The 24,988-nt window shown below is 45.6% G+C and overlaps 1 protein-coding gene across 4 annotated transcripts; it reads right to left on the bottom strand.

The window, feature by feature from the left end:
- Positions 1–752: 752 nt before the first annotated feature.
- Positions 753–23,299, bottom strand: POLG2 (DNA polymerase gamma 2, accessory subunit). 4 transcript variants are annotated; one of them, XM_008271718.5, is made up of 8 exons: positions 22,634–23,299; positions 16,099–16,225; positions 15,869–15,974; positions 13,940–14,113; positions 9,487–9,627; positions 7,463–7,543; positions 3,942–4,042; positions 753–955 (listed from the first exon to the last, which is right to left on the bottom strand). In XM_008271718.5, exons 1-8 carry the CDS (start codon positions 23,175–23,177, stop codon positions 790–792), a joined length of 1,440 nt encoding a protein of 479 aa, XP_008269940.3. In that variant the 5' UTR covers positions 23,178–23,299; the 3' UTR covers positions 753–789. The 4 variants fall into 4 exon arrangements, with proteins under 4 accessions (XP_008269940.3, XP_051681091.2, XP_051681090.2 ...); XM_051825131.3 differs by lacking the exon at positions 13,940–14,113 and having other exon boundaries at positions 22,634–23,294; XM_051825130.3 differs by lacking the exon at positions 7,463–7,543 and having other exon boundaries at positions 22,634–23,292.
- Positions 23,300–24,988: the final 1,689 nt, after the last annotated feature.

Here is a 24,988-nt window from a genome sequence, read left to right as displayed (position 1 = left end):
CAAGTACTTGGGCCACCACCTGCTGCCTCCAGGAACACTAGTAGGAAGCTGGATCACAAGCAGAACAGCAGTATTTGAACTGGTGTTCTGATACGGGAGGCCCGGCAGTCTCCACAGGCCAATGGTGAGGGCTTTTAAAAAAAAGTCATTGTGAAGTCACACCCAACAACACAGCACAGGCATGCAGCTCTTGGGTAAAATGAATAGTGTTTACCACTGGGCAGTTCTAGAAAGGCATGAAGGGACTTTTGTGGTGAGGGAAGTTTTCTTTTTTCTTTGACAGGCAGAGTTAGACAGTGAGAGAGAGAGACAGAGAGAAAGGTCTTCCTTCCGTTGGTTCACCTTCCAAATGGCCACCACGGACGGCGCTGTGCTGATCTGAAGCCAGGAGCTGGGTGTTTCCTCCTGGTCTCCCATGGAGGTGCAGAGGCCCAACACTAGGCCATCCTCCACTGCCCTCCCGGGCCACAGCAGAGAGCTGGACTGGAAGAAGAGCATCCAGGACTAGAACCCGGCGCCCATATGGGATGCTGGCGCTGCAGGCAGATTAACCAAGTGAGCCATGGCCTCCTTTTTTTTTTTTTTTTTTTGACAGGCAAAGAGTTAGAGAGACAGAGAGAAAGGGAGGGAAGTTTTCTATATTGTCATGGAATCAATCGAAAGTATAAAAACTGAATCAAAGAAAGAACCAAAAATGTCCACTTCATATGTGCAAGGGGGCTAAAAAGAAAAAAAAAAAAACCACAAACCAATCACAGCAGTAGAAAAGAATATTTATTACATGAATATCTACACATTCTGAGCTGATGATATATACTTGATTAGAAAGTCTTTTAATTTGGATACATGCATCATTTCCCTCATTGTGGTATCCCTGCTTCTCAAGTGGACTAAGCCATTCTCCAGGGTGCTTTCAGTGAGCAGAACTGTGAAGAGGATGCCCATTTCGTCGTACCTGAGAAAAAGCAGTCACACACACGTGGGGTCAGATCTAAGCCCTGAACTCCCACAGGGCAGCTTCAGGCACCTTCAGTCTGCACCATTGCCAAGAGCTACAAACTCAACGCAGGACTTGAGAGATGGACCAAAAAAAAAAAAAAGCTTCAAGTTTCTGAATCATAGTCAAAGCAAATTTTTCAGTTTCTAACTTATTAGTTCAGTCAAAAAATCATAAAATAAAATTTGGGAACCAAACACTGTGCCTCAACACATCATCTGGGTACTTTATGGATGAACTGCATAATTATCTCAGCCTTTTGTTACTTGGATGTCATCCATGAATGATTATTTTAGACCAAAGTCTCTTACAACAAATAAATTACAATTCAGGTCTGATTTATAATAAATTATACCCAAATACTTCATTTGTAACTCAGTATGCTAATTTATAGTTTCTGGTTCAGCAATTACTGAATCATTCACAGTGGTCCTCCTTCTGCTCACCAAGTCAAATTCTCATTGCTGTTTATTTTCTTTGTAGAACTCCACTACAATCTATTTTATTCATCTATTTACTTGTTTGCTGTCTACATTGTTCCACTAGAATACAAGCTTCTAAGACCAGGACTTCTGTCCTGTTCACTGCTGTAACATAACAGGTGTCAATAAGTACCAGATAAGAATATCCTGGGGCAGTGAAGCCTTTTCCATATAAAGAACAATTGTAACTTGAAATTTTCCACATGACTCAAAGGATAAGATCTTAGAACCTGGGAGGACTGCAAAGGTCAAGTACACTCCTGCATTTATGATGAAACATTCATTGCTCTATTGCAACTTATAGAAAACTATTTTTCTGTGACATCAACTAGAAGGTTATTTTAATATTATCAGAAAATCAAAGAGCAAAACACAACAACTTTTCACCTAAAAGATACATATTCAACACAAAAAGCTTAAAAAAAAAAAGCCAAGGCTAATACTATAGACAAGTAGCTCAGTTAGGAAATTATTTCAATAATCTGAGCAAGCTATTGGTGACCTTAACTTGGGTAATGAGAGCAAAGACGGTCTTGAGGTATAATTTAGGAGGCTGGCTGATAACACCTGGTACAGACAGGATATGGAGAGTAAGGGAAAGGAAGGCATTAAGCATGAGGCAGGTAGGTTGATGCCCTTTAACCAAAATGTTCAGGACCCGAAGAGTTTTGGTTTTGGTTCTATTTGTATATGCATAATGAAATATCTTGAGGATGGGACACAAGTCTAAACATAAAAATTAATCTATGTTTCCTAGCTACCTTATACACATAGCCCAAAGGTAATTTTATTCCATATTTTTAGTGCATCTGTGCTTTGACTACAACCATCTCAAGAAGTAGGTGTGGAATTTTCCACTCGTGGTGCATGTTGGTGGCTCAGAAAGTTTCCGATTCTGAGCACTGTGGTTCTGGATTTTCACATGAGGAATGTTCAACCTGTAGCCGGTTTCGGTCTTGAGCAATCGGGGGGTGGTGGTGGTGAACAGAGGTGCCAGTCACTGAGAAGACTAGCCCTCTGCCCCCCAGAGCCCTCTGGTCTCGGGATGAAGCACATGCCAGCCAGCAAGGCGTCTCACACCATGTTCCTTCAGGCCTGAGGCAACCAAGTTATTCTCCACACCACCCTGATGAAACGGGGCATGCACACTTCATGACTCCGGTCATGACCTGCACAAACACACCTATTCAAGTACTGAGCACCGCTCCTGCTGACACAATTATCTGAGGGCACATGGTTCTGGGGAAGCTAAAGGGAGGAATAATTTTAAATTATATATATATATATATATATTTAAATATGAACGGCAGAGTTCCAGACAGAAGGGAGAGAGAGGGGGAGAGAGAGAGAGAGAATATCTTCCACCCACTGGTTCACTCCCCAAATGGCTGCAATGGCTAGAGTTGGGCCAAGTAGAAGCCAGGAGCTAGGAGCTTCTTCCTGGTCTCCCACGTGGGTGCAGTTGGGCCATCCTCCACTGCTTTCCCAGGTGCCATGAGCATGGAGGTGGATTAGAAGTGGAGAAGCCAGGACTTGAAATGGCACAAATATGGGATATTGGCAATGTTAGGTAGGAAGTCAGATATGAGCTTATGTGTGTGTGACATAAAGGCCTAAAGAAAAGACATCTATGTCCAGCATATGCATCTGCATCTCAAAGTCATCCCGATAACATTTCAGGGGCAGCCCAGAATTTGCATCCTGCCCTGCCCCCTTCTACCTGATAACCTGCCAGGTGGGGGTCCCCACCCCTTCTGCCTGACAAATCTTCCACAATCTCCCAGGTGCAGCCCAGTATCTGCATTTCAAATACCCTGCTCCAGATCCCAATTCTCCAGGGGGTCTTGCTCACCTTTCCTCTAAACTCAGGACTGCGCCAGCTAGGCTTCCTCCTGTCTGATACCTTCAGGGGAAAACTCAGACAGGAGCTTCTTAATATCTACATCCATAAAATCCTTTGTTTCTGGAGGAGATGTGTGAAGACAAAGACCCATCTCCTTAAACGTCCCCCCCCACCGGCCTCCACCGGACTGCGCACTCAGCCCTCTGCCTCTCTGCTGAGTCGCCAGCCTGCCTGCCCAGGTGTAATCTCTCCACTCAGCCATGTAACCTTGCTCCTAACCCCCGATCTGAGCAACCGAGCACTCTCTCAGGTCCTGTCTGGAGAGGTGCCCATCCATTCTTACGGATGCCCTTTTCCCTAATAAACTCTGCTGCTTTACTTTCTACTACTCTGTCTCACGCCTGAATTCTTTCTTGCACAAAGACAAGAACCCTGCCATTCACTGGTAACAGCGCCACAGTCTGTGACTTGACCTGCTATGCCACAGTGCTGGCCCCTTATAAATTTTACTTTCTATATGTCTAGAAGGGACTCACTTCTGTTGTCATAGAGAAACATATAATCAAAAACTCTGAATAAACATGTTTTAATGACAAGGAAGATAATCAATCCCTCTTACTTTGAATAAAGTTGCTCCAGTGAAGACTGTACGGTTTCCAAATAACCAGGCCAGACAGAAATTCCACTTTCTAGTAATTCCTTAAATAGCCCTTGACAAACCTAGAGAAAAACACAAAAACTTCAAATGTGAAAGAAATAAGCCATAGTAATTATCCCATTTTTGAGAAATCACAAATCACCTTCCTCAGTCTCTAAAATGGAGACTTATTTATGATATTAATGTTGATATGATGTACTTTACATTTTAAGTTTGGATCACACACTTCCCCTGAAAATGAATATATTATGCCCTGTAAACCTGAGTACTAAGAACAAATCTTCTGAAAGATATTTACAACAAAGAACTGCTATCATCTCACTCAAATTAGAAGCAAAATAAAATCTGAAACAGATTCTATCAGAAAAAACACAGGAGGTCCCAGGGGCTCTGTAAGACCAAACTCTTTTGAGAGTGCAGCCTGAGCCCTGAGGCCGCTGCTTTGTCAGGGCGAGAAGGAAGACCCAGGAAAGGCAAAGTAGGGGAAAACCAGGTGAGTGGCATTCCAGAATTCAACTACGGAAAATGATCGATCTACCTACTTACCTGTCTGGCAGAGTTAGAGAGAGAGAGGTCGAGAGTTCATCTGCTGGTTCACTCCCCAAATGGCTGCAACGACCCTGACTTGGCCAGGCAGAAGCCAGGAGCCAGGAGTTTCATCTAGGTCCCCTAAGTGGGTGCAGGGGCCCAAGCACTTGACCATCTTCTGTTTTCCCCAGTGCATCAGCAGGGAACTGGATTGGAAGTAGAGCAGCCAGGACTTGAACTGATGTCCACATGATGCCAGAGTTACAAGGCAGTGGCTTTAACCACTAAGCCACAACGCTGCTCTCCCTCCCTCCAATCCTGTTCCTGGCTTCTGCTATTGCAGGCATTTTGGGAGTGAACCCATGGATGGGCAATTTCTTTCTATGCCTTTCAAACATATAAAAATTGAAAAGAAAATGATCTGATAAAAAAAGAAAATAGTAAAGTTTAGTGTGTCTTCTATATTTCCAGTCAGGCTTTTGCCTCCTTAAAACTAATCACTCATTCTCTCTCTCTCTCTTTTTTTTTTTTTCCAGATTTATTTTATTTATTTGAAAGACAAAGTCAAGAGAAAGGTAGAGACAGAGAGAGGTCTTCCATCCACCGGCTCACTCCTCAATTGGCCGCAATGGCTGGAGCTGAGTCAGTCCGAAGCCAGAAGCCAGGAGCTTTTTCCTGGTCTCTCATGCTGGTGCAGGGGCCCAAGGCCTTGAGCCATCCTCTACTGCTTTCCCAGGCCATAGCGGAGAGCTAAATTGGAAATGGAGCAGCTGGGTCTCGAACTAGCGCCCGTATGGGATGCCGGTGCTTCAGGCCAGGGCGTTAACCCAGCGCCACAACTCTGGCCCCACTCATTCTCTTCTTGAAACTTTTTTTTAGGGCTAGTGTTGTGGCGGATCTGGAGGAAGCTCCTAGCTACTGGCTTCAATATGGCAGAGCCCAGACTGTTGAGGCCATTTGGGGAGTGAACCAGTGGACGGGAGATTTCTTTCTTTCTTTCTTCCTTTTTTTTTTTTTTTTTTTTTTTTTTTTTTTTTTGACAGGCAGAGTTAGTGAGAGAGAGAGACAGAGAGAAAGGTCCTCCTTCCGTTGGCCCACCCCGCAAGTGGCCACTACGGCCGGCGCGCTGCGCCAATCCAAAGCCAGGAGCCAGGCGCCCCCTACAGGAGATATCTGTCTCTTCCTCTCTGTCTGTAACTCTGCCTTGCAAATAAACAAAATAAATCTTTAAAGAAGAAAAAAAAGCCAGGAGATGGGAACACTGCCTGGGTCTTCCACGTGGGGTGCAGGAGATGGAGTCAGGAGCAGAGGCAGGACTCAAACCCAGGCACTCTACATGGGGTGCAGGAACTCTAAGTGGCATCTTACCTGTTGCACCAAACACCCCACCCCTTTACTGTTTTTTTGACAAGCAATGGTGACACAAAATAAAGTAAAATCAAAAATACCTTAACAATCTAGAACATTCTACAGCAGGATATCTCTGTCAGCACTGCAGTCATGGGATGTTTGGCAGCACCTCTGGCCTCTGTGAGATGTCCACTGAACTACTTACCTGGCCTCTGTGCCCCCACCCCCTACTCCTACCTTTTAACAACTGAAAATTTCTCAACATTACCAAATATCTTCGGCAGGAGAGAAAGTGACAGTCAGGCACTGTTTTGCAAATGTTAGGGACCTGTTAGCTAAAAGGGTAAGGGGAGACTGCCACCACCCTGGTGGGGGGCGGGGGAGATGCAGGAAACAAGCCACCACATCTGGCCCCATGCCAGACCTCTTCACAGGGGCCAGGCCCAAAAGTCTTTCAGTTATGTCCTCACTCAGACAAAAATCTCTGGTAAGAAACTAAAACACTTCTATTATTCATTTAGCCACTCAGCTGGCCAACAAACATGTGATGCTGAGTGATGCCAGAATCAGTCGTAGGTGCTGGGGTAAAAATCTGTCCCTCGTGGTGGCTGCTTTTCTCAAGACATTTAGGGGCAGTCTTCTGGCACAGTGGGTAAGCCACAGTGAGTGCCTGGCTCGAATCCTGCCCATTCTGCACTTCCCAATCAGCTCCCTGCTGATGTACCCGGGAAGCCACAGATGATACGTCCAAGTGTTGGTTCCTGCCACCCACATGGGAGACCCAAATGAAGTTCCTGGCTCCTGGTTTCAGCCTGGTTCAGCCAGGCTACTGCAGGCATTTGGGGACTGAACCAGTGGACGGAAGATATCTCTGTCTCTCCCTCTCTCTCTGTCATTCTTTCAAATAAATAAATTTTTAAAGAATACTTACTAATTAATTTTAAAAGAATACTTACTAATTAGACCAGACAGATTAGAAAATTTAAAATAAAATTATCAACCTAGAACCTATGTTTATTCTGACAAGAATCAAAAATGTTAAAAGGGAAAGGGAAAAGTAATTCACTAGACAGCTGTATAAATATTTAACCACTAACACTAAGTCCTTATATTTTAAAAATCAAACTACTGGGACAGACTTTTAACCTAGCAGTTAAGGTACCTGTATCCCACATCAGAGTAGCTGACTTCAACTCCTGGCTCCAGCTCCTGATGTCTCCAGTAACTAGGTTCTTGCCACCCACGTGGGAGACCTAGATTGAGTTCCTGGCTCCCAGCTTTGTCCCAGCCCAGCCCCAGCTATTGCAGGTATCTGAGGAGTGAACCAGCAGATGGGAGCTCTCTGTTTCTGTCTTGTAAATTAAATATATAAACAACAAAAAAGCATGACTTCAATGGCAAAACTTACTGAAAAATATTCAGCCTCCTTAATATTCTATATTCAAATTATCTATAATTAACCACAGTATTTACACACAGTTCATTATTTAATTCAAACATTTTTAAAACAAAAAAATGAACCAGGGTAAAAACTTAAAAGCTACTGCGCTTACTTGGAGTAATGGTCATTACTTAATCTCGACATTTAAACTCCTCTGACCCACCTGTCTGAGCTCCACTGTTGGGCCTCTCCCCACATCCAAAGCCACCTTTATAGGGGTCAGACAAGGGTGAAGTTTAAGTACCTGCAGCAATTGAAGAGGGAGGGGGACGGGAAAAGGCAGGAAAAAGCACATCTTGTTTAAATGTAACACAAATGCTTACACACACAGCATCTCTTAAGTTGTTAAAATTTTCTGTGTGAAGATGGGAGTTGTCTGAGCTCATAAAAATCCACCACGTAATAAGGATGTAGTCGGCTGTTCATATCCAGTTGCCCATAGATATCTCCACTTAGATTCACTGGAAAAGTGAAAGGAACTCGATACTCTCCCGCTTTCTGCTCCTCATTTCCCTCAGCCAAAACGCCTCCTTCTGGCATTACCTCCCCTGGACCGCTGGACCCTCTCTCTCGCCAGAACCTCCCACTCTTCCCATCTGTTCATCTAACAAACATATTAATGGCTGTGTGATGCCAAAACAGATCGCAGTGTTGAGGACCTGTCCCTTGCGGTGCGGAGAACAGATAATAAACACAAGCAGCAAGCGGGTAACATATGTGAAGGTGACAAGTGTTAAAAAAGGGAAAGGAGGGGTGGCAAGGGGCAGTTGGTGGAGAAGCCGTTTGTGACTGTAACTAAGGTGGCCAGCAAAGGTCCTCTCTGAGGTGCCACCTGGGCAACGACTTGAAAGGAGGCTGGGGATGAGACACGTGGGTGACGGAGGCAGAGCATTCCCGGCACGGGGAGAACCATGACAAGGCTCTGGAGGGGGGCACACCCAGCGTGTTCTACCAACAGGAGGGTCAGCACTGCTGGTGCGGACGGTCAGGTACAGGGCAGCAGCTGGCAAAAAGGAAAGGGCTTTGGCCCTCCCTGAGTGGGGCGCGGGGCTTGCTGGAGTGTTTGCAGCAGAGGAACAGCATGGCATGCCTCCTTTAACATGGCTGCTCTCCTGGGGGAGAGGGATGATGGGGGCCTGGACGGGGTGAAGCAGCAGAGGGGTGAGACGCAGTTCCACTAAGGACATATTTTGCAGTTAAAGTCAAACAGAATTTGCTGATGGTTTGGATGTGAAAGAAAAGAAAAAGAAAGCATTGCCCCTTGTTCATCTGCTGCACATCCCCTGAACTCCAGTCTCACAGCAATTCTATCCCCGGGCCTCTCTCTGGCCATCTTGGGCTGAACGAACCCTGCACTGTGAATCACAGACGTGGGCAGAGAGGTGCTCTGGATTCCAGTTCCAGCTGAGCACTCGTCCCAGTGCCACACAACAGCACCTGTTTAAACTGCTGTGGGGCAGCTCGCTTTCACCCAGGGGAATGACTATTTCATCCGTCACTTCAACCCCCACACCTCCTAATTCCCTGAGGAAACACAGGGAGCGAGGGAAACGCCCTTCAAAGGCTAAGCAGTGCCAGCAGCCCATTCCACCATTCCAGCTCCCTTTCCCGGAGACTCCCTCTACTTGTGCTCCTGCCCCACCTTAATCGTTTCCCGTTTCCTCCAGCATCTTGCTATTGGTCACTTCTTTCCTCTCCTGTAACTTCAACCCCCACACTGTCCCTCCCTCGACTGTGCTCAGAAACCTGCTCCAAGTATTTGTCTTGAGTCTTTCCTTTGACTCAGGCCCCTACCTAGCTCCAGCCAGTTGGAGCCAGACCAGACCCAAGACCCTGGCTCAGAGAAGTCAATGCCACAGGGCCTGCTGGTCCTGTCTCACTCCTCCTTCTAGCTCCTGGTACACACAAAGTCAGCACAGCAAACGCTGGCCCACTGGGATGCTGTCTGCACATGACCACACAGAAGCGTGTCTGGGATTATCCGACAGGTAGGGGGCATGCTTTGTTCTATTTGGTGAGAATCTGATTGTTATTCCTGGGGCCAGGCTCATAAAAAGTGGACAATACTTAACCTACATGCCCTAAAAGAAATTTATTATCCAGTGTCTGTAGAAATCGAGCACACTAACAAAAGGGGGAAAACCTAGTTCTCGTTTCCCAAGTCTGTCTCTGAAATATCAAAAGCACCTTTCTATGAAGATGTTTCCTTCTTGTAAAGGAGTTCTCGGTTAGCTGGAAAGAATCGTGGAGGTAGGCCAGCACACCGCGGTCCAGGTCCCCACTTACAGATAGAACACAAGGAACCACATTTTTCCGTCCATCTCGGCCCTTCACAGAAAATGAGAACAAAAATAAAGCATAACTTAGCACAGCTCTTTCTTAAAGTTTTTTTCTTAAAGTATTTCAGACTTACACAATCAGAATTTAAACTTAATTTATGTTATAAAGCTTCTACTTTGCGCCAGGCTATGAGGCTTACAAAAACACTGAATAAGGGCTGGCGCCGCGGCTCACTAGGCTAATCCTCTGCCTGTGGCACCGGCACCCCAGATTCTAGTCCTGGTTGGGGCGCCGGTTCTGTCCCGGTTGCCCCTCTTCCAGGCCAGCTCTCTGCTGTGGCCCAGGAGTGCAGTGGAGGATGGCCCAAGTGCTTGGGCCCTGCACCCACATAGAAGACAAGGAGGAAACACTAGGCTCCTGGCTTCGGATTGGCACAGCAAGCAGGCCATAGCGGCCATTTGGGGGGTGAACCAACGGAAGGAAGACCTTTCTCTCTGTCTCCCTCTAACTCTGCCTCTCAAAAAAAAAAAAAAAAAAAAAAGACACTGAATAGTTAGTGTGCTTAGGGAAAGAGGTCAGAGTGTAATTTTGTGAAATCGTTTTTAAAAGCTTGCTTTTAGCTTATTTACAATTATAATTATGAATATAAAATATATTACAACACACCATATAAACAAACTTTACTTTTTAACTGATGAAGAAAGAGTCATCTCAAATTTTAAAAAAATTTCAAGTATAAAAATTTTTAGGGAAAGAAAAACAAGAAAAACAATTTTTAGGGGCCAGCAACATGGCATAATGGAGTTAAAGCTGCCACCTGTGATGCCAACATCCTACATGGGGACTGGTTTGAGTCGCAGCTGCTCCACTTCTGATCCAGCTCTCTGGTAATGGTCTGGGAAAAGCAGTAAAAGAGGGCCCAAGTGTTTGGGCCCCTGCTACTGATGTGGGAGACCTGGAAGAAGCTCCTGGCTACTGGCCCAGCCCTCGCTGTTGCAGTCATGTGGGGAGTGAATAGAAGATGGAAGGTCTCTCTCTCTATGTCTCTCCCTCTCTCTATGTAACTACTTTCCAATAAATAATCTTTAAAAAAATTTTTTTAACATTTCATTGTTCACCTGGACACTGATGTAATTTTTTAAAAATTTTTAATTAGTTGATATAATTTTTTAATAGTTAAAACTCTCAACTGCTACCAATTATCCATGATCAAGAAGTCTTTTTTTTTTTTTTTTTTTTTACAGGCAGAGTAGACAGTGAGAGAGAGAGACAGAGAGAAAGGTCTTCCTTTGCCGTTGGTTCACCCTCCAACAGCCGCCACGGCCGGTGCACTGCGCTGATCCAAAGGCAGGAGCCAGGTGCTTTTCCTGGTCTCCTATGGGGTGCAGGGCCCAAGTATTTGGGCCATCCTCCACTACACTCCCTGGCCACAGCAGAGAGCTGGCCTGGAAGAGGGGCAACCGGGAAGGAATCCGGCGCCCCAAATGGGACTAGAACCTGGTGTGCCGGCGCCACTAGGCGGAGGGTTAGCCTAGTGAGCCGCGGCGCCGGCGATTAAGAAGTCCTTACTAATATATATATGCACCAACATTTAAGCCTATTTGAATGGCATATGATACTGTGGAGGTTAATGAGAATTTGCCCTCAAAAGGCAGTGATTCTGATATCTGAGATTCTAGCCTAACTCTTATTAGTTGAGGTCTTTCACACATTTATGGAACTGACATTTAGTAAGATAATTCAGGGGCACCACACAATCCATACTGCCACTGGAATAAAAAAAAGACTAAATCATATGTAAGCATTAAGAAAGCTTTAATGTTTTCTTTCAAAGCTGAACACCTAAGGATGTGCAGATATCCAATGGCAACTCTTCTGAACAATACCTGATTTCTCACTCCTTCCAGAACAAACCATTTTCTATCCTAATTGTTCTTCAGATTTTACTGATGTTTCACTGCTCTCTAAAACGAATACCTCCAACAATATAATGAGAGGTTAACTAGAAACTCAACTGAAAACAAATACAAAATAGCCTAGGAAACCTCCTGAAAAAGCATATTAAATGACACATACTTCTTTTATTACTTGTTCTATGAATTCTGCTGAATTATGAATTCTATGAATTATGGAAAAAGAAGAGCCACAATATCAAAGAAAAGTAAAAATTCTGCAGAAAGTTTTTGTAACTGAAAATTATCCCAGTAAAGAAAATAAGAGACTAACAATCAAGACACAACAATTCTATTTACATTCCTAGTCCCAAGACTGAGTTGGTCTTTAACTATAAGTAACCAAGTAAGTTTAATTTTAAAAATGAATATTCCAAAATGAAGTGTTGTGGTGGAGTTACAGCAAAATGTTCAAAAATGAATCTTAATTTTTCATGTTACCTTAATCATATTTAAAAATTAATCTATTTTCTATTCATTATATATGAACTAAAGGTTTTGCATCCCTAATCTGAAAATCTGAAATGTTCCAAAATCTGAAACTTTCTGACTGCCCACAAGACATCACAAGTGGAAAATTCCACACCTGACCTCATGTGATGAGTTGCAGTAAAAACACAGGTGTACTAAAAATATCATAAAATTGCTTTCAGGCTTTTTGTTTAAGGTATATATGAAACAAATACATTTCTTGTTTAGATTTGAGTCCCATTTCCAACATACTTCATCATGCTACAAGTAAATATTCTAAAATCTGAGAACAACCCAAATCTGAAACGCTTCTGACCCAAACATTTAAGATAAGAGATACGCAACTCGTAACTGTTTCCAGAATTATATTTTCAAGTTTCAGGTCCCTTTTTTCACTGTCAAAATGTATTGGCTGCCAAACATAAAGAACTTTACTGTGATAGCCAGAAAATCTACACATTCAAATCTGAAAACTTTCAAGAGTGGTTCATCACCATTCTACCCACCACAAGCCTCCAGGAAGCTTTAGAAGGCAGGGCCCTCTGAAGGGATTATGTGCTTTGCTGAAATTTTTGAAAATTTTATTTTACATTATAAAGTAAATGAAGCAACCGTCCCTCTCACTGCTCTTTTTTTGGTTTTTCTCTCTTGCTGAGGCCAAGCTTTTGGTCAGCTGGCTGGAGCATCCAACTCGGGGTGGGGGTGGGGTTTAGAGCCAAGCTTTTTAAAAGACTAAACTCTTTAGAGAAGGCAGTGGAAGATGGCCACAAGTGTGGGAGACTGAAATGGTGTTTCTGGCTCCTGGCTTTGGTTTGGGCTTGGACTAGACCATACCATTGCAGCCATTTGGGGAATGAACCAACAGATGCAAGATCTGTGTCTGTGTGTGTGTGTGTGTGTGTGTGTGTTTCTCCCCTTATCTTGGTCACTCTGCCTTTTAAAGAAATACTTTCTTTTTTTTTTTTTTTTTTACAGGCAGAGTGGACAGTGAGAGAGAGAGACAGAGAGAAAGGTCTTCCTTTTGCCGTTGGTTCACCCTCCAATGGCCGCCGCGGCCGGCGTGCTGCGGCCGGCGCACCGCGCTGATCCGATGGCAGGAGCCAGGAGCCAGGTGCTTTTCCTGGTCTCCCATGGGGTGCAGGGCCCAAGCACCTGAGCCATCCTCCACTGCACTCCCTGGCCATAGCAGAGGGCTGGCCTGGAAGAGGGGCAACCGGGACAGAATCCGGCGCCCCGACCGGGACTAGAACCCGGTGTGCCGGCGCCGCTAGGTGGAGGATTAGCCTAGTGAGCCGCGGCGCCGGCCGAAATACATTTATTTTTTTTAAAAAAGTTTTATTTATTTATTTGAAAGGCAGAATTAGAGTGAGATTTTCTATCTGCTGGTCCACTCCTCAAATGGCCACAATGGACAGAGCTAGGTTGATCTGAAGCTAAGAGCCTGGAGTTTCTTTTTAGTCTTCCACATGGGTGCAGGGGCCAAGCACTTGGGCCATCCTCCACTGCTTTCCTAGGCAAATTAGCAGGGAGCTGAATCGGATGTGGAGCACCCAGGACTCAACCTGGTGTACATATGGGATGCTGGTGCCGTGTGGCTTTACCTGCTATGCCCTAGTGCTAGCCCCATAAATAAATTGTAAAAAAAATAAAAAATAAAAACTCAAGGTCCTAAAAGACAAGAAATACATGAAATACATAATCCTGTCAAGGGCATTACTGGGATAATCAGTTTAATTTGCAGGGTCCTATGGCACGGATGGAAATGGTAGATTACTGTTAATTTCCTGGCTGTTTTGTGGTTGTATAAGCAAGTATCTTTGGACCTGAAAAATATACACTGATGGTTTAATGAATCATAGAATACCATGTCTGCAACCTGCTGCTTCAGAAATGACCAATCAGGGTAAAGAGCTCAGAGGAGCTGAAGGTAAACATACGTGTAACTTGGAGACGTCTCCAGGATACATGTGTAAAAGTTCCTCATCTCCCAGGTTCCACAGGGTTTCTATTGGCTCCTTTCCCCAGGGAAAACTGTAGTAAAGTTTGCTTCCTTTGCGACCCTTTTCATCCTGACAATCGCTGCTGCTGAAGTTAGACGGACTCGTGGCAAACTGGAAAAGAAAGTCTGTCTTGTTAACTATTGCTTTTTTTGAGATTTTATTTTTTTAAAAATTTTATTTAAGGTATAAAAGTTTCATATATTTCATGTATACAGATTTAGGAACATCATGATACTTCCCACCTTACCCTCCATTCTGCCCATGTTCCAACCCTTCTTCGTCCTCCCTCTCCTATTCCTACTCTTCTACATAAATCTATTTTCAGTATACTTTATACCCATAAGGTTAACTCTACACTAAGTAAAGAGTTCAGCAAACAGTATGAAGAAAATAAACTGTTCCTCAACAGTAGAGACAAGGGTTGAAAACAATCATTGTTAACCTATTAAAATAGATGTCAATTTACCTCTGATCCCATACTGATCCCTAAGGATTAAAGTTGTCTAAGACCTTTTATAGATCAAATGATTGAAAATTAATTAAGTTCCAAATAAAAATTGCAACATTTAATTAAGTATGAGTATGCTGCCTAAAAAATTCTCAGAAAACTATGGAGAAAAACTTGCATTCTACCTAGAGTTTTTGTGCCCAACTAATAAGAGAAGTTCATCACAAACTAAAAGCGATAAAGAAAGTATGGGGGCTGGGGGCCGCTGCCTGCAGTGCAGGCATCCCATATGGATGCTGGTTCAAGTCCCAGGCACTCCACTTCCAATCCAGCTCTCTGCTATGGCCTGGGAAAGCAGTAGGAGACGGCCCAAGTCCTTGGGTCCCTGTACCCGTGTGGGAGACCTGGAAGAAGCTTCTGGCTCCTAGCTTCGGATCAGCACAGCTTTGGCTGTTGCGGCCAATTGGGGAGTGAACCAGCGGATGGAAGACTTCTCTCTCTCTCTCTCTCTCTCTCTGCCTCTCCTTCTCTCTCTGTGTAACTCTGACTCTCTGACTTTCAAGTAAATAAATAAATAAATCTTTAAAAAAAAAAAAAAGAAAGTATTGGGGCCGGTGCTGTGGCATAGCAGGCTAAGCCCCTGCCTGTGGCAACAGCATCTCATACGGGCACCGGTTCATATCCTGGCTGCTCCTTTTTGATCCAGCTCTCTGCTATGGCCTGGGAAAGTAGTGGAAGATGGCCCAAGTATGTGGGCCCTGCACCAGTGCGGGAGACCTAGAAGAATCTCCTGGCTCCTGGCTTCAGATCAGCTCAGCCCTAGCCATTGAGACTATCTGGGGAGTGAACCAGTGGATGGAAGACCTTTCTCTCTGTCTTTCCCTCTCTCTGTCTGCAATTCTGCCTCTCAAATAAATTTAAAAAAAATTTTTAATAAAAAGAATAAAGTATCACTCAGTCACCATTCTTGCCCTTCTTGAAGTGTTTGATTATTTATAATTGTCATATTTTTGGGAGCTGAGAAAAATCATGAAAAGGTAAATGCTTGCTTCAAACATTTTTCTCCTCAGTAAATGCTAAAACCTGATCCCAAGTTCCTGCGGAGTTTGTGGAGGTGAGTGACAGAAGTGGAAGCCAGGAATGGGGGGGCGGGGCAGGGGTTGAGGAGTCTGCTCTACTTTGAACATAAAGGCTCATCAACAAATGTCTTTACCAAAGTAACTTTGTTATCTGGAATAATGAAAACCATTACAAAGAGTTTTTTTATTTATATCTGCTGACTTACTATAGTTGTTTTGATCAAATGTAAGATGGCCACATCAAACCACATTTCCTTTATGATACAGAAGCATTACTACTGACACACTGAAGACAATTTATCTACGAAACTACTCAATTAAAGGTGGTTATTGTTGTACCTTTCTCCACCACAGGAGTCGATGCCGTAACCAGAAATCAAGCCACTGGCTGGAAGTTCTCGCAGAAGTGAACCACACTAACGAGGCTTCGGTCTTCTCACCAAGTCTTTAGATGGCCAAAGGATCAACAAGTTAGCTTATCTGAAAGGTACACATAGAATCCAGCCCAAAGTAGAATGGCTGGCTGCTGGCTATCGAAACACAAAGCCAAGTTTCCGGCCACGCTGTACCTTTTCGTGCCGGCAGGGATCTGCTCCGTGTCCGCAACAGGATGAAAGCATACTCCAATCTGAGCAAGGCCGTAAGGCAGCCTCTTGTTCACCAGATCCAGCCCACTGACATAATGTTCCAAAGCACCTGTCACAGGTAAGGCAACTGTTGTATCAATCTATTCCTTAATCCCTAATTGTTTTTGTCAATTTATAGTCAAACCAATAGTGTAAGAATGTTAACACAGCAGTACAAGTGGCATGGAGCTATAAAAGGTATTAATTATGCCTTAATTTGAGGTAGTTTCATCCTTTTGTTTGAAAATTTTCAAATCTACAACAGTTGAAAGAACAGTATAATAAACACCTGTATACCTTTCACCCAGATTCATGAATTACCAGCATTTTGCCACTTTTTCTGTTTACTCCTACATACTTTGCATGCATGTCCTAAAAATCAGTGTTCTCTACATGTCATTATTACAACTTAAAAAGTTAATCATAATACCATAATATCATCTAACATATAGTTGATTGTTTTAATTGTTCCAAATGTCACCCAAAACTTCGTTTTTTCTCTCCAAATAAGGTTGCACTACATTCTGGCGAGGTCTCCTAAATCCCTTTCAGCCCAGAACATTTGCCCTGACTCCTTTCCCCCAACTTTGCTTTTAAATCACTTTTGAGTCCAGGCTAGCCATAAGTTATCTCACATTTGGGATTTATCTGATTGTTTCCCTGTGATTTAAATGAATAATTTTAGCAGGAATACTACATATGTCTTATTGCATCATAACAAGATCAAATTAGCCCACTAGTGATGAATCCAAATTTGACTACTTGGCTAAGATAATAAATATCCACTCCCACAATCTTTCACTCAATATTTCACTTTAAAAAAATTTACCGCGGGGCTGGCACTGTGGCGTAGCAGGTAAAGCCGCTGCCTGCAGTGCTGGCATCCCATATGGGTACCGGTTCGACTCCCAGCTGCTCCACTTCCAACCCAGCTTTCTGCTATGGATTGGGAAAGCAATGGGGGATGGCCCAAGCCCTTGGGCCCCTGCACCCACGTGGGAGACCTGGAGGAAGCTCCTGGCTCCTGGCTCCGAATCGGCGCAGCTCTGGCCATTGTGGCCAATTGGGAGAGTGAACCAGCGGATGGAAGACCTCTTTCTGCCGCTCCTTCTTTTTAACTCTTTCAAGTAAAATAAATAAATTAAAAAAAAATTCACTTGCATGTCACCCAATAATTTAGAATCACTAATGTGATCTCTGCTTGAATCAATCATACTGGGGGGAGTTGCAAAATCATAAAATGATGACTTTTTCTAATCTTCCCTTTTACATTTATTGCCAAAACATAACCTTTCTCCAGTCCCAACCCCTCAATTACATATTGTTTTAACACTATGGCCTCTCAATTTTCTTATTCTGCTCAGTGTATTAAAACCCACTGTCACCAATATTTTAATGCTCAGTATGTTCCAAATGTAGCCAGTTGTAGCCCTCTTCAAGTGAACATCTGTGTCTCTTTGACATGACTCAGTCTACAAACAACTCATTGCTCTTCACAACCATAAAGTGATCCAAACTCTCACTGTATTTCCCAGCCTTAGACCTGGAATCATGGGCATTTCCCCAAGTCCTGGTTCATTTTAGAAACCAAGATCTGGGCACCAGGTGCGCTCCCTGCTACTGAGTGTCATCACTTCCAGACCCTTTCAATTAAGTTAGGGAACACTTTTTATTTTATTTTATTTTTTTTGACAGGCAGTTAGACAATGAGAGAGACAGAGAGAAAGGTCTTCCTTTCCATTGGTTCACCCCCCAAATGGCAGCCACAGCCGGTGTACTGCAGCCAGCGCGCTGCGCCGATCCAAAGCCAGAAGCCAGGTGCTTCTCTTGGTCTCCCATGCGGGTGCAGGGCCCAAACACTTGGGCCATCCTCCACTTCCTTCCCAGGCCACAGCAGAGAGCTGGCCTGGAAGAGGGGCAACCGGGACAGAATCCTGCACCCCGACTGGGACTAGAACCCAGGGTGCTGGCGCCGCAGGCGGAGGATTAGCCAAGTGAGCTGTGGCGCCGGCCTAGGGAATACATATTTTTAAAACTCATGACTTCATACTAATATTATCACTTCAAATGTAACATTAAAGTTTACCCTAGGCCGGCGCCGTGGCTCACTAGGCTAATCCTCTGCCTTGCGGCGCCGGCACACCAGGTTCTAGTCCTGGTCGGGGCACCGGATTCTGTCCTGGTTGCCCCTCTTCCAGGCCAGCTCTCTGCTGTGGCCAGGGAGTGCAGTGGAGGATGGCCCAAGTGCTTGGGCCCTGCACCTCATGGGAGACCAGGATAAGTACCTGGCTCCTGCCATCGGATCAGCGCGGTGCACCGGCCGTGGCGGCCATTGGAGGGTGAACCAACGGCAAAGGAAGACCTTTCTCTCTGTCTCACTGTCCACTCTGCCTGTCAAAAAAAAAAAAAAAAAGTTTACCCTAGCCTTTTTTTATCACCTGTCTTCTCTTCAAGTGAAATCCTGTTTTGTTTTGTTTTACAGATTTATCTATTTGAAAGGTAGAGTTACAGATAAAGAGATCTTCCATCCGCTGGGTCACTCCTCAAATGGCTGCAATGGCCGGAGCTGGGCCAATTCGAAGACAGAAGCCCTGAATTTCTTCTGGATCTCCCATGTGGGTGCAGGGGCCCAAGCACTTGGGCCACCTTCCGCCGCTTTCCCAGGTGCATTAGCGGAGAGCTGGACTGGAAGTGGAGCAGCCAGCACCACAGGCTGCAGCTTTATCAGTTAAGCCACAGCGCTGGCCCTGAAATCCTGGTTTCTAAATACATTAATCCAGCTTTTTGCTTTATCCAAAAAATACACATAACTGCTTCAGAATTATATTTAATATAACATTTCTACTTAGACTGAAGTTCAAAATATCTTCTTTATGCACTTAAACTACATCCCGCTAAATGACAGGACTGTGCTCAAAAATTCCTTGATTGGGTAGACTAGGCAGTGGATAATGAGGAAGACTGGTCAAAAAATTAAAAAAAACTGTTTAAAGACATGGGAAAGCAATTGAAGCAGCAAGGAATCTGAGGGTGGTCCTCGACGTGGGAGAACAGAGGAGAGGACAGCGCTGAACTCAACATTGTCAAGCAGCAGAGCCTTTTGCTATACCATGGGAAGGGTGAAGCTGAAAATGTGTTCCTGGTCCACCGAGGAGAGCTTTTACTGGGAACACTTAAAAGGCTACACCTAGAGTGGAAACGTGGATAGACGCACTCCAGTCTCTAATCAGCTTAACCCCTGATTATACTAAGATAAATTCACACTCCAGCTGCCTGGCAGAAGCAAACGTAAATTCTTCCAGGAAGAAACCATTAAGGACAGATGTTGTGGTGAAGGCACAATTTGGGGTACATAAGATCTAGTTCTGTCTTTAAAGATCTACTTATTTAAATGGCAGTTAGAGAGGAAGATACAGAAGAGAGCGATTTTCATCCCCTGGTTCACTGTCCAGGTGGCTGTGATGACCAGGGCCGGGCCAGGCTGAAGCCAGGAGCTTCATCTGGGTCTCTCATGTGGGTAGCAGCGGCCCAAGTACTTGGGCCATCTTCTGCCTTTCCAGGCGTCTCATCAGGGAGGGAAATCGGGAATGGAGCAGCTGGGACTTGAATCAGCACTCACATGGGATACCAGCATTGCAGGCAGCAGCTTAACCTGCTGTGCCACAAAGCCATCTTCTGCTTCTTGTTAATGCATACCCTGGGTGACGAGCGCCTGCCACCCACGTGGAAGAACCCCCAGATGCAGTACCATACTCCTGCTTTGGCCTGGCCCAGCCCCAGCTGTTGTGGGCAATTAGGGACTGAACTAGAGGATGGAAGGTGGATCTCTCTCTGCTGTTCTTTCAAATAAATAAAACTAATTTTTAAAAAATATTTTAAAAATATTTATTTATTTGAAAGGCTGAGTTACAGAGAGGCAGAGGAAGAGGGAGAGGGAGAGAGGGGGAAGTCTTCCATTTGCTGGTTCACTCCCCAAATGGCCACAGCTGGGCTGATCTGAAGCCAGGATCTTCTTCTGGGATTCCCACATGGGTGCAGGGGACCAAGGATTTGGGCCACCTTCTACTGCTTTCGCAGGCCATAGCAGAAAGCTGGATCAAAAGTGGAAAAGCCAGGACTTGAACCAGCACCCATTTGGGATGCCAGCACTAGAGCTGGCAGCTTTACCTACTATGCCACAGCGCCAAACCAAACTATATTAATCTAAAAAGAAGGGGCCGGCAACGTGGCTCACTTGTTTAACCCTCCGCCTACGGTGCTGGCATTACATATGGGTGCCGGGTTCTAGTCCCGGTTGCTCCTCTTTCAGTCCAGCTCTCTGCTGCGGCCCGGGAGTGCACTGGAAGATGGCCCAAGTGCTTGGCCCCTGCACCCGCATGGGAGACTGGGAGGAAGCACCTGGCTCCTGGCTTCGGATCGGAGTAGCTCCGGCCGTGGTGGCCATTTGGGGGGTGAACCAACGGAAGAAAGACCTTTCTCTCTGTCTGTCTCTCTCTAACTCTATTAAAATAAAAAGAAGAAACCTCAATTTATAGCTACAATTTAAATACATTTTTTGAATTCACTTGACAGGCAGAGAGACCTCCATCTGCCAGTTCACTTCCCAAATGCTTGCAATGGCTGGGGCTAAGCTGGAGTCACAGCCAGGAGTGGAGAAAGCAATCCAGGTTGCCTACAACGGATGGCAGGAACCTAATTACTTGAGTCATCACTGCTGCCTCCCAAGGTCTGCGCTGGTGAGAAGCAGGAGTCAGGAGCTGGAGCTGGGGATCAAACCCAGGCACTCTGATGTGGGATCTAGGCATCTTAACCGCTAGGTTAAACGTGCTTCCCCTCTACAATTATTTTTTTACCAATAATTACCTAGAATATAAAGATAAAAACAAAGTGATTAAAAACCCAGAGAAAACTAGGAACAGATATAATCATGTTACTAGCTGTGAACTTTAAAATGTGATTAACATGTTCAGAAAGCTGAAGATGAGAAAAGGTCTATGTTCAGTCACAAGGACCGAAGAAAAAACGGAGCAGTAACGTTTATGGAGAATATGGCTGAGAATCTTTAATAAGTCGTTCATAGGGGCCAGCGCTGTGGCACAGTGGGTTAAAGCCCCAGCCTGCGGCGCCAGCACCCCAAATGGGTGCCGGTTCAAGTCCTAGCTGCTCCACTTCCAGTCCAGCTCTCTGTGAAGGATGGCCCAGGTCCTTGGGCCCCTGCACCCACATGGGAGACCTGCAGGAAGCTCCTGGCTTCAGATCAGCTCAGCTCTAGCTGTTGCGGCCAATTGGGGAGTGAACCAGAGGATGGAAGACCTCGCTCTCTCTCTCTCTGGCTCTACCTCTCTCTGTGACTCTTTCAAAAAAAAAAAGCTGTAAAAGCCATTCATGAACAGAGACTGTCACACTGTTAAGGCATGGAACAGAGCAAGAGCAAATGGAATAGAAAAAGAGGCAAACTGGGTAACTCCAACCTAAAAATCCTGGACAACCAAAGAATTTGGCAATTAAGTGGATGTAAATTTCCTAGAGGTGAGAACATGCTGACACATCTGTAGATGCTTGAACAGCAAGATCTAAGAGAGCCAGGTTTAATTTTCTAAGGCTTCAAGTCTGTGTAACTTGGAGGAGAGTTATTTTTTTTTTGAAAGGCAGAGTTAGAGAAACAGAGAGAAAGGTCTTCGTTTTCCGTTGGTTCACCCTCAAATGGCTGCTGCGGCAGGAGCCAGGTGCTTCCTCCTGGTCTCCCATGCGGGTGCAGGGCCCAAGCACTTGGGCCATGGAGGATAGTGATTTAACAGATTTGCCTTTGGACATGGTAAATGGGCAATGATTCAACTATCCCCAAAGTAAAGCCTTCATGCAATGACATATCACAGATCAAACTGATTACATTTATCACCGGTTTCAGTTTGCTTTATTTCATTAAGGAAGTCTCTGAAGAGCTATAACGTGGGTACTAATTTTCAGAACCAGGGACGTTTAAAGGATATTTTAAGTTACCTTATGGAACCCAATGGCAACGAGGGCAGTGTGCAGGTAGGATGCCGCAGCAGATCCATCCTATAAGGAACCTCGATGTTTTCAGAATCTCTCTACAGATTACTATGTATTCACTCAACAATCGCTTAGAAAGTCCTATGATTTGGTAAACTCAAAAATTATCAAAAGGGGTCTTCAAACAGGTTGTAGATCAGTTTTCAGAAAGGAAAAGTATGTGGGGGGGGTGGGCATTTTCTTTCTTTTTGCTCTAGAAAAATGAGCTCTTGACTGTAATTACGCCTAACATCGAAGAGTAACTGTGGAAGTAAACACTTTGGTAACGATTAGCACAATGATTCCATTCAAACATGGAACAGAGTAACTCAAAGTCTGAAATCTGAGGCGTCGGCGAGGCCTCGGGCAGGTTCCGCACAGCACGGGCCGAGCGAGGCTGCCTCTGCACCCCACACCTGTCCCGAAGCGCGAAGTCTGGGCGTACCGTGGAGCAGGCTGTCCCGCAGCTTCCCGGAAGCGCTCAGTAAGTTCTCAAGAAACGCTACCAGCTCCTCCTTACTCAGCTCCTTGTCTTGCAAGATTTCGCGCAGCGTTTCTGCGGGAACTAACCTGAGGGCCCCGCGCCCGGGCGGCCCAGGGCCCGGTTCCTGGTGGCGGGCGTCCACGGGGAACACCTGCTCCCTGAACGCCACCACCGAGGACCACCACTCCGCCGCCAGGTTCTTCCGTAACTCCACGCCCAAGGGCCCGAAGCCCGGGTGGCACCCGCTCAGGAGGCGCTCCCGGCTGTGCTGCAGCCGGGTGCCGCTGAGGAAGTGCCTCGTCCGGCAGATCTCCAGCAGCGCCGCGCTCCCCTCCTCAGACGCGGGGGCTCCGGGCCGCTCGCTGTCCCCGGGGAGCTCCGCGCGCGAGCTCGGCGGCGCGCCGGCCGAGCTCCTCGTCTCCGTCCCATCTACTCGACCCCCAAACCCGGACAACAGGCACCTGCAGACTTTACGGCAGGTCCTGACGGTTGCACGGGGACGCATCTCCCTCAGCAGCTAGGAGCACAAGCTCCCATCAGTCGGCTGGTCCCAACAAACCGCCATCACCGCTGCCGCCCCCGACCGCGCAGGCGCGAAAGCGAGCGTGCGCGACGGCGGCAGGCCCCGCCCCGGAAGCGCGTCACGGCAGCCGGCGCCACCGCCCCTGGGGCGCATGTCTCGGACGCCTTTCTTAGCGTTGGCGGTGCCGACCCGCCCCCTCCCCGCCGTGACCTCTCCCTGTCGCCATAGGTAAAGGTTATTGCCCCCAGTCCCCACCAGCTATCAGGATGCTTAAGGGGTAGGCTCAGTCACCATCTGCGCACAGAGCCGGGCTCTCTCGGCGGTCCGAGGCCTAGGCCCGCAGGCCTTCCTAGGAGCGGGGTGGGGGGGAGGGAGGGGTCTGGGGCCCACCACCACGGGGCGCCTGGGCCGCAGGCTCTACTTGGCAGGAGAGCTCGACTTGTCCCGAGGAAGGCGCGCAGGTGGCTCCGCGGAGAAGGGAACACGCCAGAGGAGTGGGCAAGGGCCCTCTCATGATTAACGTGTGAACATTTTCAGCTCGGGTCGGGAGTCCCGGAAATCCCTCACAGGGAGGTGTGCGCGGCAGCGGGGTGAAGTGCAAACCAGGCACCAGAGTGCTCTGCTACACTCAGCCGGGGGAGAGGGCCATGCACAAATAAGTGAGAGAGAATGGGGAGGAAAAAAAACCACATTTATTAGTTAAGACAACCACAGGCTGGACACAACACACATGCTAAGTGGACTTTTAAAACTTAACGTAAATAGGTAAATTTTTCCACAGTCCCACAGTCATTTCCATAGTTTACAAATTAAAAGGCCCACGTTGACATTAAACAGTAAAATACGTAATAAAATGCTCCAACCTATCTGCGAAGCTTCAAAAGATCATGAATTTGACTAACCATGCCATTGAAATCACTCAGTATTCAACGAGAGGTTGAATCAGTTTCAGTATTAGTCCTAGAAATACCACTCCCCATGTCCCAGTCCCACCCCCAACATACTCTCCTGTACACTTTTTTAAAGATTTTCCTCATGGCAAACACACATACACCAGAACCTGGGAAGATATTCTGACCTGTTAGCCATCACTGAAATAAATGATTAGAAAGTTAGGTTGGTGAGCCAAAGCTATCCCCTGGATCCTTCTGGTTGTAAACCTATGTTGAAACTAACATGAAGACTTGTATTCACTGTGCTTTTTGGTTTTGTTGCCTCCTGGTTAACCACTGATTCTGATGAGGCTTTTCCCTTGAGTATGGAAAGACCTTAGAAATCCCTGAATTATTGGAAAGACATTCATGATTTCCAGTGTGACTTGAATTAGGAGCTCCAGAAGTCTGTGAAGACTAGACTGTACAAGTAAACTGCACTAAGAACGTGGTGCAAATAGCATCAGACTCAAATGCAGCTCTTGGCCAAGTCCCTTAAAGGGCTTTCCAGCTTTGTTCAACATTTCAGTAGTTTAGAATATAGTGAAGAGAATATCATCTTCTGAAAAGGCAAATTACTGGAAATTTTTAAATTATAAATTTGCAAAAGGAACGAACAGTCATCCATGTTGTTCTTACTATACTCAATCTACTATCTCATGTAGTCATTCTAACAAGTAAGGAAAATAGGCTATTATTAAATGACCCCATTGATGTTGGGAGTTGCCAACAAAAACTTATGCAATTTAGCCTATAACTATGTTTACCCAGATCAGTCTCATTTTAATTCTTCCAATATGACCAGATCACTACACAAAGGGCCTTACTTATTGCCCCCCTCCCCTACAACCTCCCAAATTG

Source organism: Oryctolagus cuniculus, chromosome 17, assembly GCF_051225735.1.
Source record: "Oryctolagus cuniculus isolate XC-2025 breed Fujian yellow rabbit chromosome 17, ASM5122573v1, whole genome shotgun sequence".
Classification (NCBI taxonomy): domain Eukaryota; kingdom Metazoa; phylum Chordata; class Mammalia; order Lagomorpha; family Leporidae; genus Oryctolagus; species Oryctolagus cuniculus.
The sequence above is the reverse complement of the archived record's forward strand: the minus strand, read 5'-3'. Positions and strand labels throughout refer to the sequence as shown.